Source organism: Panthera leo, chromosome D2 (assembly GCF_018350215.1).
Source record: "Panthera leo isolate Ple1 chromosome D2, P.leo_Ple1_pat1.1, whole genome shotgun sequence".
Classification (NCBI taxonomy): domain Eukaryota; kingdom Metazoa; phylum Chordata; class Mammalia; order Carnivora; family Felidae; genus Panthera; species Panthera leo.
The window spans coordinates 71471713-71488570 of NC_056689.1; the positions used below are offsets into that span (position 1 = coordinate 71471713).

Consider the following 16858-nt stretch of genomic DNA (forward strand, 5'->3'; position numbering starts at 1 on the left):
GTTATTGTTTATTTTCTCTCTGCTGTTTCTTATGCTTCTGTTTCTCTTGTTTCTAATGGATTACTTGAAAAATTTTTAGAATTCCATCTTGATTTATTTATAGTATTCTTTTTTTTTAATTTTTTTTTTTTAACGTTTATTTATTTTTCAGAGAGAGACACAGCATGAACGGGGGAGGGGCAGAGATAGAGGGAAACACAGAATCGGAAGCAGGCTCCAGGCTCTGAGCCATCAGCCCAGAGCCTGACGCGGGGGTCGAACCCGCGGACCACGAGATCGTGACCTGAGCTGAAGTCGGACGCTTAACCGACTGAGCCACCCAGGCTCCCCTATAGTATTCTTTTTTTTGAAGTTAATTTATGTATTTTGAGACAGAGAGCGAGTGAGCAAGCATGAGTGGGGGAGGGGCAGAGAGAGAGAGAGAGGGAGAGAGAGAATCCCAAGCAGGCTCTGTGTTGTTAGCATAGAGCCTGACGCAGGGCTCTATCCCACGAACCATGAGATCATGACCTGAGCCGAGATCAAGAGTCGGAAGCTTAACCAACTGAGCCACCCAGGTGCTCCCTTGATTTACTTATAGTATTCTTGAATGTATTTCTTTGTGTAGTTTTCTTAGGGGTTGATCTGGGTGTTAAACAATGCATATGTGACTTATCAGAGTCTAGTAACAGTATCAACATTTTACCACTTCACTTGAAGTGTGGAAACCTTGTTTGCTTTCACATCCCCTTACCTTCTCCACTTTTAAGCATCATTGCCTTTCATATTAGATGATATTATATTTTTTTCCTTTATCAGGCATGATTTATAAACCTTGCAGAGGAGAAGCATAGTCTATTGTGTGTAATCATATTTCTGCTCTATTTTTCTTTCCTGATGCTCTGACATTCCTTCTTTTATTATTTCATTCCTGTTTAAAAAATTTTCCTTTAACCATCCTTTAAGGAGAGGGCCGCATTTCAACAATTTTTAGTTTTCTTTCTTTTCATAGAGTATTTTTTTTTCCATTTAATTCTTGAAGGATCATTTTGCTGGAATAGAATTCATGCCTGACAGTTCTTATTTTTCAGCATTTGAAAAATGTGCTGCTCCCTTCAGGCCTTTATAGTTTCAGATGAAAAATCCAGAGTTATTCTCATTGATGTACCCCTGTAAGTAATGTGTCATTTCTCTCTGGCTGCTTTCAAGATCTTTTTGTCTTCATCTTTAGTTTTTATAAGTTTTCTTATGATGTGCCGTGGTGTGGGTTTCTTCTGTTTATTTGGACGTCTCTAAGGTTCTTGAATCTGTACGTTCATGTCTCGTACAAAATTTAGATGTTTTTGGTTATTGTTTCTTCAAATACTCTTTCAGTTATGTTCTCTTTTCCTCTTTTGGGATTCCAGTGATGTGAATGTTGAATCAATTGTTATTGTTCCAAAAATGTTTCTGAGATTTTGTTAACTTTTTTTCAGTTGATTTTCTCTTTTATTCAGATTTGTTTCATTGATTTGTCCTCAAATTTACGGATCCCCTGTCTTCTGTTAGCTCCACTTTAATATTGAGCCTGTACATAGAGTTTCTGTTTGTTACTGCATTTTTCTTTTTTTCCTTAAGTTTCTTTCCTTTCTTTCTTCTTTCTTTCTTTCTTTCTTTCTTTCTTTCTTTCTTTCTATTCTTTCTGTTCTTTCTTTCTGCTGAGATTTGTTGTTTGTTTCAAAAGAACATGTATTGCTTGTTGGAATGTTTTTATCATGGCTACTTAAAAATTTGTGTCAAGTAATTTCAACATCTCAGTGTTACTGTCACTTGTTTTCTTTTCATTAAAGTTGTGATTTTATTGGTCCTCAGTATGACAAGTGATTTTTTTTTTTTATTATTGTATCCTGGATATTTTGCTATTGGGAGTCTTTGGGTCCCATTTAAATCTTCTTTCTGTTTTAGCAGGCAGTCACTCTGTTTAGGTTTATCCTTCAGGTCTTGTGGGATTTCCCTTTCCAGTCTCGATCTGATGGGGAAAAGGAACTCTTTCTCTGTTTGCTTATTTTTTTTTTTTTAATTTTTTTTTAACGTTTATTTATTTTTGAGACAGAGAGAGACAGAGCATGAACGGGGGAGGGGCAGAGAGAGAGGGAGACACAGAATCGGAAGCAGGCTCCAGGCTCTGAGCCATCAGCCCAGAGCCCGACGCGGGGCTCGAACTCACAGACCGCGAGATTGTGACCTGAGCTGAAGTCGGACGCTTAACTGACTGCGCCACCCAGGCGCCCCTCTCTGTTTGCTTTTTTTAAACAGTGTTTGCTGGGTCCCTCTTGCTGTTGCTGCTAGGGTCGTCTAAGATTGTCCATAGGACCTCAGTTTTGAGGAGGAATAAGCCTACCTGAGTCACCTTTTTATTGCTAGGTTGGGGAATTGAGAAATGTGGGGCCTGCATAGCCTTCTTCTGTTGACGGGTGAGGAGACACTTGTCTTCTAGTCCTGGAGTCCCTAACCAGTCTACCTTTACACTTTTCAGATTTCTCCTTTGGTTGTCTTGTGCACTGTTTCCAGAGTCTGCTTGTTGTACTTAGTGGGGTGTGGTACTTAGTTTTTCTAACTCTAAAATTCCTCAGCTGTAAAGAAGAGAAAGCAATAATAAACCTTTCAAAGGGTTATTATTACATGAAATAATGAGGTACTTCTTGAGACACAGTATGTGTTTTATTAGATAACGATGCTCCAGTTGATTGCAGGGTTGTTTGTTGCATTATTGTTTCTAGGAACAAATTGAAACCCAAATGGGTCATAGTGTAGAGTTATTTAAATAAGTTATGTATCATTAATAGAGTGGAATTTAACTGTTGAAAAATAATAAATGGGTCATAGAAGAATTGCGCCAGTTGCTTTAAGTGAAAAAATAGTTGAAAAAATAGTTGTAAAATAGCATGATTTTTTTGGTACAAGTATTTATAGGTCTGTATACACATATTTGTAATTTAAATGTGTTTTGTATGTGTGTAATAAAATATTTAGAATTACAGTCTGAAAGTGGTCTGAACATAACAAATTGTGAAAAATATCTCTAGATAGTAGGCTGGGAGAGAAGGTCATATTCACTTTTACATTAAAGACCTCTATTTCTACATTATTTTTTGGTAAGAAGAATGTTTATCTTTATTAAAAAGAGAATGAATAAAAATATGGAAACCTTCAATTGGACTGTAGGAGTAGAGCTTTAATAGTGGTTAAAGAGTATTTTTCAAGTTATTTTTGATAAGTTATTATTAATGTCATATTTTTGAAATTACCTCCAAAATGTAATACTCATTAGTTACAAATATACTCTGATTTTTTTATGTGTTTTGTTTTATCAATTAAAATGGGCTTAGTGACTCCTTTTTGATATTTCTAAATTTTATGACCATTGAAGTATCACTTTCTTCACTACCTTAGAATTATGTAAAAGTAAATGATTTTTAAGATCATCTTTATTTTATATTACTTGATTTGAGTATTTTCAGTTGAGCTGTCTACAGTGCCAAAGTTACAAAAAATTTTTTTTAATGTTTATTTACTTTTGAGAGAGAGAGAGAGTTAGAATGTGAGTCAGGGAGGGGCAGAGAGAAGGAGTCACAGAATCCAAAGGAGGCTCCAAGCTCTGACTGTCAGCACAGAGCCGGATGTGGGGCTCGAACGCGTGAACTGCGAGATCATGACCTGAGCTGAAGTCAGAAGCTTATCCGACAGAGACACTCAGGTGCCCCTACAATGCCAAAGTTTAGATGGCCAGTTAGAGGGAAGATAGAAGTGTGGTCTGGGTGAATACCTAAAGACCAATGACAGATTTCTATATAGTTGCTCTTTGTAATCTAAAATTATCTAAGGCCAAGGATCTGTGTTTTGTTTATCTGCATATTCTTAAAAGCATGCCTTGCATATAAGATTGATGCTTGCATCAGTGAATTTGCAGTTAGAAATAAGTGCTTTTAGATATAGCAAGCAGAATGGGATTTAATACGGTGAGTTAATTACAAGAGTATTAGAGACACCAAAGGGAGGGGGATCATCCAAAATCTGGAAGCTGCTACATACCTACCACATTTGTCACTAAGCTACTCTAGGCGTCACCGCTGCCCTTGAGCAGGAACTACCCCTGCTGCTATGGCTATAAAGTCACCACTGCTGTTATCCCCTGTAGTCATCTGCCTGTTCCTGCTGCTACGGATGAAGGCAGAATGTCTTTGTTATTTTTGCCTTCTAATCTCTCACCAGTACGCCCCTTGGTGGAACCTATCAGTTAATACAGCTATCAAGGACGTCTTGGAAATTTATTGTTTAGGTTTTCATCAGCAATACAGAAGAGTCTGTAGAAGGGAGAGTGGGGCTCATAACCAAGACATGGTGGACCATCACATAGCTAAAAATCGTTTAAGGGTGGGGATCATATCTTTTTAAATTTTTGTTACATCAGTGACTAATTCAGAGCTTGTCACATAGTAGGCTTTCATAAACTGTTAGTCTTTTTCTCAGGGTTATTTACAAATACAGAAATAAATGTGCGAATAGTTTTCCTTTTTCTATTGTACATCCAAAAATTTGGCATTTTCAATATTTCAGAGTTTCTTCTACAGAAAGACCAGCCTTACTCAACTTTGATCTCTAGCGCTTAACATAGTAACTAGCATATGTTTAATAATTGTTTTTGGAGTAAATGAATATTTGGTTATATTTAATTTACTTATAAAAATGTGGTATTAGAATTTACTTGGTAGTTTGGTGATATAGTAGTTATATTTTTAAATACTCCTTGAAGTTCATGATTTACCTTCATTCTCTTACAGCATCAAACACGTGGCTTGTCCCAGAAACTAAAGGAGCTATTGTTCAAGGTGGATATGGCCATACCAGTGTGTATGATGAAATAACAAAATCCATTTATGTTCACGGAGGCTATAAAGCATTACCAGGCAATAAATATGGATTGGTGGATGATCTTTATAAGTATGAAGTTAACACTAAGACTTGGTGAGTAGATTGGGTAACAGTATGGTGAGAAACTTTGTCACTGTTACATTTTATATTTGTATAGTAGTAGCGTTTATTAAATATTTTCAGGGAAGCATTCTTGTTCTTTTTCCCTGTTTATTTCAACTAATGAAATTCTCTTGTATAGCAAAGGTATGAAATAACACATTTTCTACGTAGTCATTATCACTTTAAATGATTGACTTTAAAATGTTTCCTGATTACATAGATATGCTAATTCTGTATGCATTACTTACAAGGACTGATATGTTCAATTCAGATGAGCAAGTTTGCTTACCAATGTAACGTTGAGCTTTGATATCTGCCCTGTGATTTTTTTCTTCTTTGCATTCATATTTTAATGTCATTTGCAAATTTTAAAAGCATTTCTTCAGTTTCATCATCTAATTTCCTATGACATGCAGAGCTTGTGCATTTAGGTAGATTGTTGTTACAAACAGTGTTACATTGTACATCTTATACTGGTTTTATTATGCAGATATGCAAGAGTTTCTGTAGGGTGTGTGTGTGTGTGTGTGTGTGTGTGTGTGTGTGTGTGTGTGTGTATAGATAAAAGTGAAATTGTTGAGTCCGAGCATATTCACAGCAACTTTACCAAATGTTGCCTAATTGCACTCCAGGTCAGTGTGTTAATGGATACTTTCACCAGCTAGGTGGGAATGTACCTGTTTCTTCATATCACCACCAACGTTTGGTAATTGTGAGGCGATTTTTCTTTTACATGTGCAATGGATGTGAATGCTGTCTCATGGATACTTATTGTGCATACCCAGATTACTACAGTGACTAAGCATCTTTTTATGTGTTCATTTGCCGCTTGAGTTTCCTGTTTAGTATATTGTCTATTTATAACCATAATGTTCTCTTTATGTTGGAAATACTGTTCATTAATTTTTCAGTTATTATTTTTTCTATGTATATGAGTTTTAAAATAGAATTTTTGGGGCGCCAGGGTGGCTCAGTCGGGTTGAGCATCCGACTTTGGCTCCGGTCATGATCTCATGGTTCCTGAGTCCGAGCCCAGCATCTGTGCTGACAGCTGGGAGCCTGCAGCCTACTTTGGGTTCTGTGTCTCCCTCGCTCTCTGCCCCTCCCGCAGGCTCTGTTTCTCTCTCAGTGATAAATAAACATGAAAAAAAAAATAGGACTTTTGTTGTTTTCAAATATTTACATTTGTAAAACCTGGGAAATGACTCTGTTGTTTTTAGACACTACACATTCATTTAAACTTTCATCGTGAAATTACATATGTATTTGAATGAAATATAATTTTTCACCAAATTTTGACTTGTTTTCTACCCCCTTCACTTTCAAACATATATTCTAATTTTTTTCTTTTGAAAAAGAAAGGTGGAATTAAAAAAAAAAAGGTAAGACTTCCTTTGGATTATTTTATTAATTTTTATTATTTTTTTGTCTAATCAATACATTGTTATTCTTTATATTTTTATGACTAATAAAACCAATAAATCACTTTTTTCTTTTATATAAGTTATACATTGCATTTTACTTTCTATTTTAACATTTCCAACTTTTCCTCTTTGTATTTTTGCTCTGATAGCAAGAGGAATTGTGATTTAGTGATTAAGGCATTATCAATCTGCTTAACATATTTTTGCATATGTTCCAGCTACTGTATCATACCAAACAGGAAAAGATAACTGCTTCTGCAGAAAGAGGCATCCTAATTTCCAGTAATAATAATGGCTATAGCAATGTTCAGCAAAGCATATTAATAGATGTAAATAGAAAAGTGAGCCATGGGTATTCTTTGAATGAAGTCAAATGAGTGTTACTTGTTGCTCACCACTCAAATGGAGTTTGCTCAGAGTTTTACATGTTTCCCTTCCTGAAAATTTCCATAATGAACTTCTACATGGAAGAACGTAATTATCAATCTTGGCAATATTAGTATATGCACAAATAACACTGAGTACCTTTAAGAGAATTTACTAAAATAATTTGTAAATTATTTTCAACACCTTATTATAAATATATTATAGATACACACAATACTTTAATGTTTTACTTTTATTCTTTGTTTTTAAAAAATATTGGTGAGCGCTAAAATATTTTTCTGTTATTCTTAATGTTTTTAGCATTCTTAAAGTTTTGATACTTGTTAGATTAATTTTAAATTTACCCTCATATATTGATTAAAGTATATATCAGGTTTATTTGTCAATTATATATCTAAAACATTTTTTAAATTATATCATTGATGAATAAGCCTGATACATACTTTAGTATATATATGTGAGAGCAAATATGTGCATTGTACAGATTGATTTTAAGTTTTTATCACCCAGAACTGGTGTCATTTTTTAGTGGATATGGTTTAGTAGATAGGCTGCTTTGTTGAAGTGATGGTAAATGTGTGTTTGGAGTTCTTTTTCATTGGTGAAATGGATTATTTTGGAATATTATTTCCACTGAGAAAAATTAGGAATTACATCTTTTTAGGCATCTGAGAATTATCACGGCAGTGAGAATTTGTGGGTCAACATCTATGTCAAGGGAGGTAAGATTGGGATTTTGTGCATCTATTGTCTCTTTAGAAAGCTGTCTAAGAAACTGAGCAGAGCTTTTGCCAGTTAATATGGAGGACCAAAATTGGATTTCCAGATGTGCTAAGGAAGATGGGCTCTACTACATACTTGAAGACTTGGTTTAGTCCCTGAAATTCTAAACCTACTAGAGTGGATAAGTCCACTTTAAATCATTAGATTATGGTGACCTGTCTAGAGACTAAGTAGCTGACAGAACAAAAGTAAATCCTCTCTTGAGAAAGATAATATTGCGTAGAGCCTCAAATTATTTCTTAAAACAACATGCAATATCTGACAAAATAAAAAAAATGATAAGGTTTAGAAAAAGACAAGATATGAAACAGCCATTAGTATCATAGCTAGAGGATAATGCTGTTTTCAGACAGAAACTTTAAAATAAAAGGTAGAAAACATTAGGAGACAAGTAGAAACTTTTACTAAAGAATCACATGGGGTTTATAGAAGTGAATAATATATTAAATGAATGAAGAATTCCTTAGATGGGTTTGACAACAGCTTAGATACAGCTGAGGAGGGAATTAATGAAATGGAAGATAGGTTGGAAAGAATACCCATGCTGAAATAAAGAAAGAGAAGAATGAAAAATAAAATAAGGAAGGAAATTTAAGGGACCTGTAGAAATGATCTAACATGTTGGAGTCAAGAGGAAGAAAAAGAGAAAATAATGTATAGCACTATTTAAAGTCTTAATGACTGAGAATTTTCAAAAGTGATTAAGAACATCAAGCCACAAATAGAAAAAATTCTATGAGTACCAAGGGGAATAGCTACAAAGAAATTTATATTTAGAAATATCACGGTAAAACTGATGAAAATCCAAACATAAAGAGAAAAATTTAAAAGCAGTCAAAGGGGAAAAAAACTCATGTTCTCTTTAAAGGAACGATATTAAGACTGACAACTGATTTCTTAACTCAAAAAATGAAATCTAGAAGACACAGTGTCTTCAAATTGCTGAAAGAAGATAATCATCAGCCTAAAATTTTGCACCCAGTAAAATTTCCTTGAAAAATGAAAGCAAAATAAGGATATTTTCAGAAAAACAAGAATCAAAAGAACTTGACAGTATTTTCCTGCAATAAAAGAAATACTAAATAAAGGAAATGATATTGAAGTAGAAGAAAAATGATCCCAGATACTAGAAGGAATAGAGAAATTAAGAGTAAATTGAAGTGGTTATTCATTAAATTAAACTATAATCAAAATAGAGGCTTAAATGGATATAAAAACTTAAATGCATGATAATAACAAAACATAAGTGAGGGAGATGGGTAAGTGGTGTTCAAAGTATTGAGGTTTTTGTAATAAGTGGGAATGGATAAAAGAACTAATTTATAGTAGACAATAACTAAAGATTTATATTGTAATCATTAAGTAACAAAAATAAAAGCAAAACTTCATATCTAACAAACTAATAGAAGGGAAAATGAGAATACTAGTTACTGGATTTGGAAGAAGACAAAAAAAGAATGGAAAAAAACAAAGTACAGTTGAGACACATATAAAGGAAGTAAGAGGATGATGTATTTAACTCTATATATTATACTAAATGCAAGTCAGTAATTACACTAAGTGTAAGGAAATAAATATTGCAAATTATACTAAATGTGAGAGACTACATATTTCAACCAGAAGGTAAGGATTTTTGGACTTGGTATAAAACAAAACCTAGCCCACGCTGCATAGAAAAGATACAAAGTATACAAATATTTAGAAAAATTGAAAGTAAAAGAATGGAAAAAAGACACACAATTGGTAAACAAAAGAAAGTTGGTGTAGCTTTATTAATATCAGACAGATAAGAATTTAAATCAGGCATTTACCTGGAAGATATAACAGTGAATTGTATGTACTTTATAATACTGTGTTAAATAAAGCAAAATTTGACAGAATAAAAGGGACAAGTCATACTGAGATATTTTTAATGCCTTTACCTTGGTAACTCAGCATAAGGAGACAAAAAACAAAAACACAAAAAACAGTAGAGATATATATGATGTCAACAGCTGAATGAATAAATTTGTGTTGATATTTGAGAGCATAGTATCTTATGACTGCAGAATATACAGTGTTTTTCAAGTACATATGGAACATTTTCCAAAATATACCATATGGTGGGTTTTAATGTAAGTCTCAACGAATTTAAAAAAATTCAGACCCTACAAAGTAATTGAAATGAACACAAAAGTTACTAAGAAACCCCTAATAAATTTATTAAAACTAATTGGTTAAAGAAACTATATTAAAAATTAGAAAATATTTTGTACTGAATGATGACAGATCAAAATGTGTATTGGTGTCACCAAGAGGGACATTTATAACTTTAAATGCATTTATTAGAAAATATTTTTTAAAAGCCTGAAAATCAGTGTTGTAAACATAATCTTGAGAAATTGAAAAAGGACAGATTAATCCCAAAAGAAGGATAAAGTAAATAAAGATAGGAAAAAGGAAGAGAATACGAGATAAGAATATAAATTAATGAAATAGAAAAGAAACATGTGATGAAGATGATCTGTATAGCTAAAAAAATTAACAAAGTTGGTTATTTGAAAACAGTAACTTAAAAGCAGTACAATTTATGTTACCATAAGAGCGTTTACACCTACAGAATAAATGCAATGAAATGTATTCAGGAACTTTACACAAAAATTATAAAACCTTATTGTGAGAAATATATAAGACAGATAAATAAAGGATATATTATAATTGATTGAAAAATCGAATATTGTAGATATGTCTGTTTTCTCAAATTGATATGTAAATTTAATGTAATCCCAAACAAAATTACAGCCATATATATATATATATATATATATATATATATATATATTTAGAAATAGACATGCATATTCTAAAATTTATCTGAAAATGCAAACAACCAACCATAGCTGAAACAAAGTAAGAAGGACAGAGCTAGAAGACTTCTCTACCAAATCTCTTGATTTTGAAGCTATAGTATTTAAATGTTGTTGCAAAGATAAAGATGTAGACCGATGTGGCAAGTAGGAATTCCACAGGTAGACCTACACATTTATGGACATTTAATTTATAAGAAAGTTGAACTACAGAGATGTTTTTGTGATAAATTATTGTGGGCCAATAAGGTATACAATTGAAAAAATGAGTAACAGGCCCTACTTTATACCAGACACAAAAATCAGTTTGACATCAGTGGTAGATCTAAATATGGAAGGTAAAATGACAAGGATTACAGAAGATGACACGGGCAAATATCTTTATATCATTGACAAAAAAGACTTTTAAGATACAATTAGATACTGTTAGTAAATGAGAAATGATAAACTGAACTATATACATCTAAAAATATCTAAAAATAAGGTGAAAAGGCAGGTTGCATTGGGGGAGGTATTTGCAACACATAAAGCCAAACAAAAAGGACTGGCTCCTTGAAAGAGAAGTCAGAGGAGTAGATAAGTACTAAGAATCAATAAAATGTCAGATAATAGAAAATGTGTAAGAGTCTTGAAGGGGTACTTCACGAAAATGGATATTCAAATGGCCAAAATACATATTTTGCTCAACCTTATTAGTCACTAGAACAATTCAAGACAACATTGAAGTACCACCACATATCTGCTTAAGTGGCTAAAATTTATAAAACTGCTAATATCAAGTGTGTCGAAACTGGTAGAGGCACTAACTTTTGACAGTGTATGCTAAACTTCAATACACTCACACTCATGTATAGAATGTATGAATCTGTTGAAATAGTTAATATCCGACAAATGCATATGTGTTTGCACTATAGTCATATAGGATACTCATGACAGCATTATTTGTAATAATCAATAATCGGAAACGAGTGAACTGTCATCATTTCCAATGGAGAAGATATATTCTTACAATGGAATGCTATGCAATAATGAAAATGAAAGAATCATCTCTGTGCATCCATGAAGTTGTATCTCACCAAAATAATGTTGACCAAAAGAAGTCAGAATCAAAAGAATATGATATGTTTCCATTTAAGTGAAGTTTAGCACCAGGAAATACTAATCTATGGTTTTAGAAGTTACGATAGGGATTGTCTTGTCTAGGCTAAGCAGAATGGGGTAGTGATTGGGATGAGCAACAGGGAAGCTTCTAAAGTGGTTACACGTATGTGTTCACTTTGTGATAAGTCATTGAACTATATCCTTACAATTTGTGTAATATAATATGTATGATATATATATTTTGTGCTTAATAAAAGTTTATTTAAAAAATAGAAATCTGTGATTTGACCTTACAGGTTTACTATTATAATCTAATGGTTTATGATAATTTGTAATAATGAAAGAAGGGTGAGTTTTAATGTATAGTTACCAAAATACATTATTTTGCCATTGTTAGAAAAGGATTGAGACATAAAAGTTCAGAGACACCCAAGGCCATTGCTGCTACCCACCTACTTCAGGACTAGTTGAATCCTTTTTTTTTTTTTTTTTTTTTTTTTTTTTTTTTTTTTTTTTTTTTTTTAACATTTAAAGCATGAGAGAACAAGCATCCTGTATTTATAGGAATTCCCATTTCTCAAAAAAGACTCCTTTTATAGTGTTAGGGTGTTTTATTAATTGGTATCATCATTTAAGAGATTTCAACTTTGCTGTCATGATTTTGGGTACTAGAGCCCTTGTGGTCTTGATTTCTTAGCCTTGTTAAATAAGAGATCTCATAACATTCTTTGCACTTACATGTTTGTAGAGCTTACAGTAGGAGGTTTTTTTGTGATAGCAGAAGCCTCAGATTTTCTTGACTTTTATTTAGGTGCTTTCCTCTACTGCTGTATTCTTTTAACCTGTGAAAAGGCACAATAAGTTTTAACACATAGGGACATATTAAACATTATCATTTACAATTTATAGTTGTAACAATCCACTAAGTAATTTTTTTTCAAGTGAAAGAAAACAGATTTCAGTTATACTTCTAGAAAAATTATAAAGTTAAGTAGTGAGTCTAATGATAATACTTCTGTGGTACTATATTAATTCTGTACTTTAAAAAAATCTTTGAAATTACATTTACTTAAAATGTGTTTTTATAATGATGCTACATCTGGTTACATAAAATGAGTTCTTTTAGCTTCTTAAATTTGATATAATGGGAGTTATTTTTACATTGAAGTATTCAAAGCGATTTTATTAAATTATTGAGTTTTTGTGATTTGTCTAAAATTTTAGCCATCAGAAGTTTTGGAAAGTGATGCAGGACAATTTTATAAATATGTTGTTAGTTAACACATGTGAGTAACTACCGACAAACATGATATTCGTGGTCTTCATCCTGGCTTATTTCTCTGCATGATGAGTGTCTGAAATCTTTTCAACAAAAATTGTTGACTCTGTATCAAGTACTTACTGTGTTGGGAATAATTTTAAGATGGAAGACAGATATTTTAAAATTTTATGGTTCGTGAATATGTGGGAAGTGATGGAAATACACAGATGTGTAAAGAAGTAATAGAGCAGATTTATTGAAATGAACAAAATATGTAGGCAAAAAAGATTATTGTTTTTATAAACATCATGATATGTTATGGGATCTGGAATTTTGGAAAATATGGTTAAAATCTCATATGGATAATTTGAAGAAATACTTATCTCTATAGCTCTACTTTTTAAGGTAATTTTGGGATGTGTAGTACTTATCTTTTTCCTAGTGCTCTTTGAAAAACTGGGAAAGACTGCATATGGACAAAAGACTATTGGAAAGCATTCACAGGTAGTTTTAGAACAATGATGAAGTAAACATCTTGTCTACCTGAGCTAAGACGACATTGCAGTACTCCCAGAAGACCTCATGTGTGTCACCATGATAGCATTCCTTTCATTATCCCTGAAAGCAATAACCATTATTCATAATATTGTGTTAATTGTTTCCTTGCTTTCCACTGTGTTTTTTTAAAAAATATGTATTGGCAAGCAAACCATTCATTTGGTTTGTCTGCTTTTGAATTTTGCATCTATTGTTAAGCATTGTATGCTTTCCTCAGACACCTTTTAAAAAATCAAATGTGTTGGATATGTATTTTAATGGGGGGAGTAGATAATAAAAATGGAAATAAAATGTATTTAAATGGTAATAAGTGCTATGGAGGAAACAGAAAGCATGATGAAAGAGGATAAGGAGTTTTAGGTTGCTGAATTTAAATAAGGTAGTAAGAGAAGACATCACAAAGACCGTATGTGAGTACAGACCTGAAAGAGGTTAGGGAGGGAACCATGCCAGAATCTGAGGAACAAGTTGAAAGCTAGTTTAAAAACCCTGAAATGGGTATATGCTTATCATTTGGAATAGCTGGACTGGGTAATTTTAGAATGGGTTGGGTGAAGTGATGATGACCTTCAAGTGGTAATTGGGAACACTGAATAATTTAAGAATAATCTAAGAAATAGGTGATAGCATCTGGGATGAAGGAGGCTAGTTTTGAGGGCTGGTTGGATTCTGAATATATTTTCAAGGTAGAGCCAAGAGAGATTGGATAGACAAAGGGATTGGAAATAGAGTGGAAGAGAGAACAAGTGAAAGATGAATTAGGCTTTTGGCCTCAACCTGCAAGCATGGAGTTGTCATTAATGGAGATGATGAATTTTGGAGGAGGAGTAGGTTTGGTGTAGAGGAAGATTAGAAGCGCAGTGCTAGATATATGTAGATCCTTTTTATATTTTCTGTTCTACTGTGGATGGTATTTGGAATATACCAAGTTTTGGTATTATGAACAATTATATATGTTCTTATTTAGTCTTTTGTTGCATATATAGGTTTCTCTGAGCTAATTCCTTAGTATTATAAATGCTTGGTCATAAGCAGTATCATATTCGATTTTACCCAACTATACTCCAACATCATTTTACTAATTTATATTCCCACTAGTCGTGAAAGGAAATATCTAGTCCTCTACAGTCTCTCCAAAATCTGGTGTTGTTTGATTTTTAAAACAAACTTGGTCAATATGATGGGTATGGCATGATGCCGCACTTAGTTTTAATTTGCATTTCCCTAATTACTAATAAGGTGGAACATCTTTTCATGTTTATTGTCCATATACTCTTCTGCCCATTTTTTCATTTTAGTTGTTTTGTGTATCCTTCTTCTTGCTATTAATCCTTTGTTATCTGTATACTTTGCAAACCTGTTCTCTCCCAGATGGTGGATTTTCATTCTGCTCTTTTTATGATGTTGTTTGATGAATAGAACTTTTAATTTTAATATGGAAATGATTAATCTTTTCTTTTATGGGTTGTATTTTGTGTCTTTCACAAATGCTTTCCTACTTCAATTTTTTCTATATTTCCTACCAACATTTTGTAGTTTTGCCTCTCATATTTAGTTTTTAATCCAACTGGGTAGTGATCCATTTTTAAAAAATGTGGATATTCAGTTGTCTCAGAAATGAAAAGTCCATTCCTTTAATGGTCTGTAATAGTAATAACTTTTGTATAGAATTATTGTTAGGTGTTTGATATTTTTTATACTTTTTAAAAATGATATCTCTGTTAGTTTTCTAAGGCTGGCATAACAAATTACCACCAATTTGATGGCTAACAACAACAGAAATTTATCCTCTCACAATTCTATAGGCTAGAAGTCTGAAATCAAGGTGCCAGCTGGGCCACACTTCCTCCAAAGATTCTGAGGAAGAATCCTTTCTTGCCTTTTCCAGAATCTGGTAACTATGGGCGATCTTAAGTGTTCTTTAGTGGTAACTGCTCTCATCAGTCTAATTTCTGCCTCTGTCTTCACATTACCTTCTTCCTGATTGTGTGTGTATGTGTTTTCACATGGCCTTCTTATAAGGACATCAATCATTGAATTTAGGGCCCACTCTAATCTTGTGAGACCTCATTTTACTTAGATAATTACATCTACAAAGACCCTATTTCCAAATAAGTTCTCATTCCGAGGTTCAATGTGGACATGAATTTTGAGGGGGCGCTATTCAACCAGGACATTATCTCTTCATTTCTTTTTGGGCTGATATATGGAGATGCAGTTTTTTATATTACTTTTATGTCTAGCAACTTGCTGTATTTTAATAACTTATATATAGATTTTTTTAGTTTTTTATAATGACCAGATCATATACAAATAATGGTAGTTTTGTTTCTTCCTTTCTGGGTCTTACAGCTTTTTATTTTTCTTACCTTATTTCAGCAGCAACCTCTAGTTCAGTGTTGAATAGAAATTAACAAGCATCCAATATTAGTTCTGAGCTTTGATGAAATACTTTCGGTGTTTCTCAGTAAGGATGATGTTCACTGTGGGTTTTGTAGATGTTTTTAAGAACGATCCCTTTTTTTTTCTGGTCTGCTAAGGGTTTATTTTGTCATGAATGGATGGATATTTATCAAAGGTATTTTTTTGGGATGATTATCTGATTTTTCTACTAAATAATTTACTGTGGGAAGTTATTTTAATTATGTTATTATTATCCTAAAATTAGCCCCAAATTTGGGTTCTCATTTAGTCAAAATGTGTTACTTGTTTTTTGGTTTGCTAATATGTTGATAAGTATTTTTTTATTGATGTTAATATGCGAGATTAGCTTGTGGTTTTCTTGAATATTCTTGTCAGCTCTTTGTGGTAAGGTTATGTGGGGCTTGTAAAATGATTTGAGTAGTGTTCCTTTTAATACTTTGAAACAGTATTTATAAGGCTGGAACTATTTTTTCCTTAATATTTTATGGTAATAATCTATAAGTCAAGTGTTCAAAAACAATTTTGCGCGTATAATTTTAACTACAAAATTCAGTATATGTAATGGTTATAAACCTATTTAGATGGTATTTTTATTCTTGAATAAGTTTTTATTCTTGAATATGTTTTGATGACATATATTTTCAGGAATTAATCCAAGAAATCAGTGTCTTCAGTTAAATTGTTATAATGGTGTTCATTATGTTCTCTTAGACTCTCTAATATCAGCAGCATCTGTAATTATGTTTCTTTTAATTATTTTTAACCACTGTCTACAACTATCTACCTATCCATCTATTTATCTATCATTTATTATTTTTTCTTAACTAAGAGTGAGTTGCTGACATGATGCCACTTTAAACCTAAATATTTTTATATGTATTTACTGAAAAACAAGGACATTCCTTGAAAAACAAGGAAATAAAATTAATGGAATTTACTAATCTAACTTGTAGATTTTATTTAACATTTCTAATTGACCTATTATCTTTTATTAAAAAGATAGCACTTTGTTATTGCTGAATTTGCTTTCTTAATAAATTTTGCATTTATGTTCATATGTGAAATTGTCTGTGGTTTTCCCT

At 32.5% G+C, this 16858-nt stretch overlaps 1 protein-coding gene across 5 annotated transcripts in view; it reads left to right on the forward strand.

Moving 5' to 3' along the window:
- ATRNL1 (attractin like 1) overlaps positions 1–16858 on the forward strand; it is a 777769-nt gene that overhangs the window by 94231 nt on the left and 666680 nt on the right. For all 5 annotated transcript variants that reach the window (XM_042908168.1, XM_042908169.1, XM_042908170.1 and 2 more), the window contains exon 9: positions 4800–4983. In XM_042908168.1, the coding sequence (XP_042764102.1) occupies positions 4800–4983 (184 nt within the window). The remainder of the gene's footprint in view (positions 1–4799; positions 4984–16858) is intronic.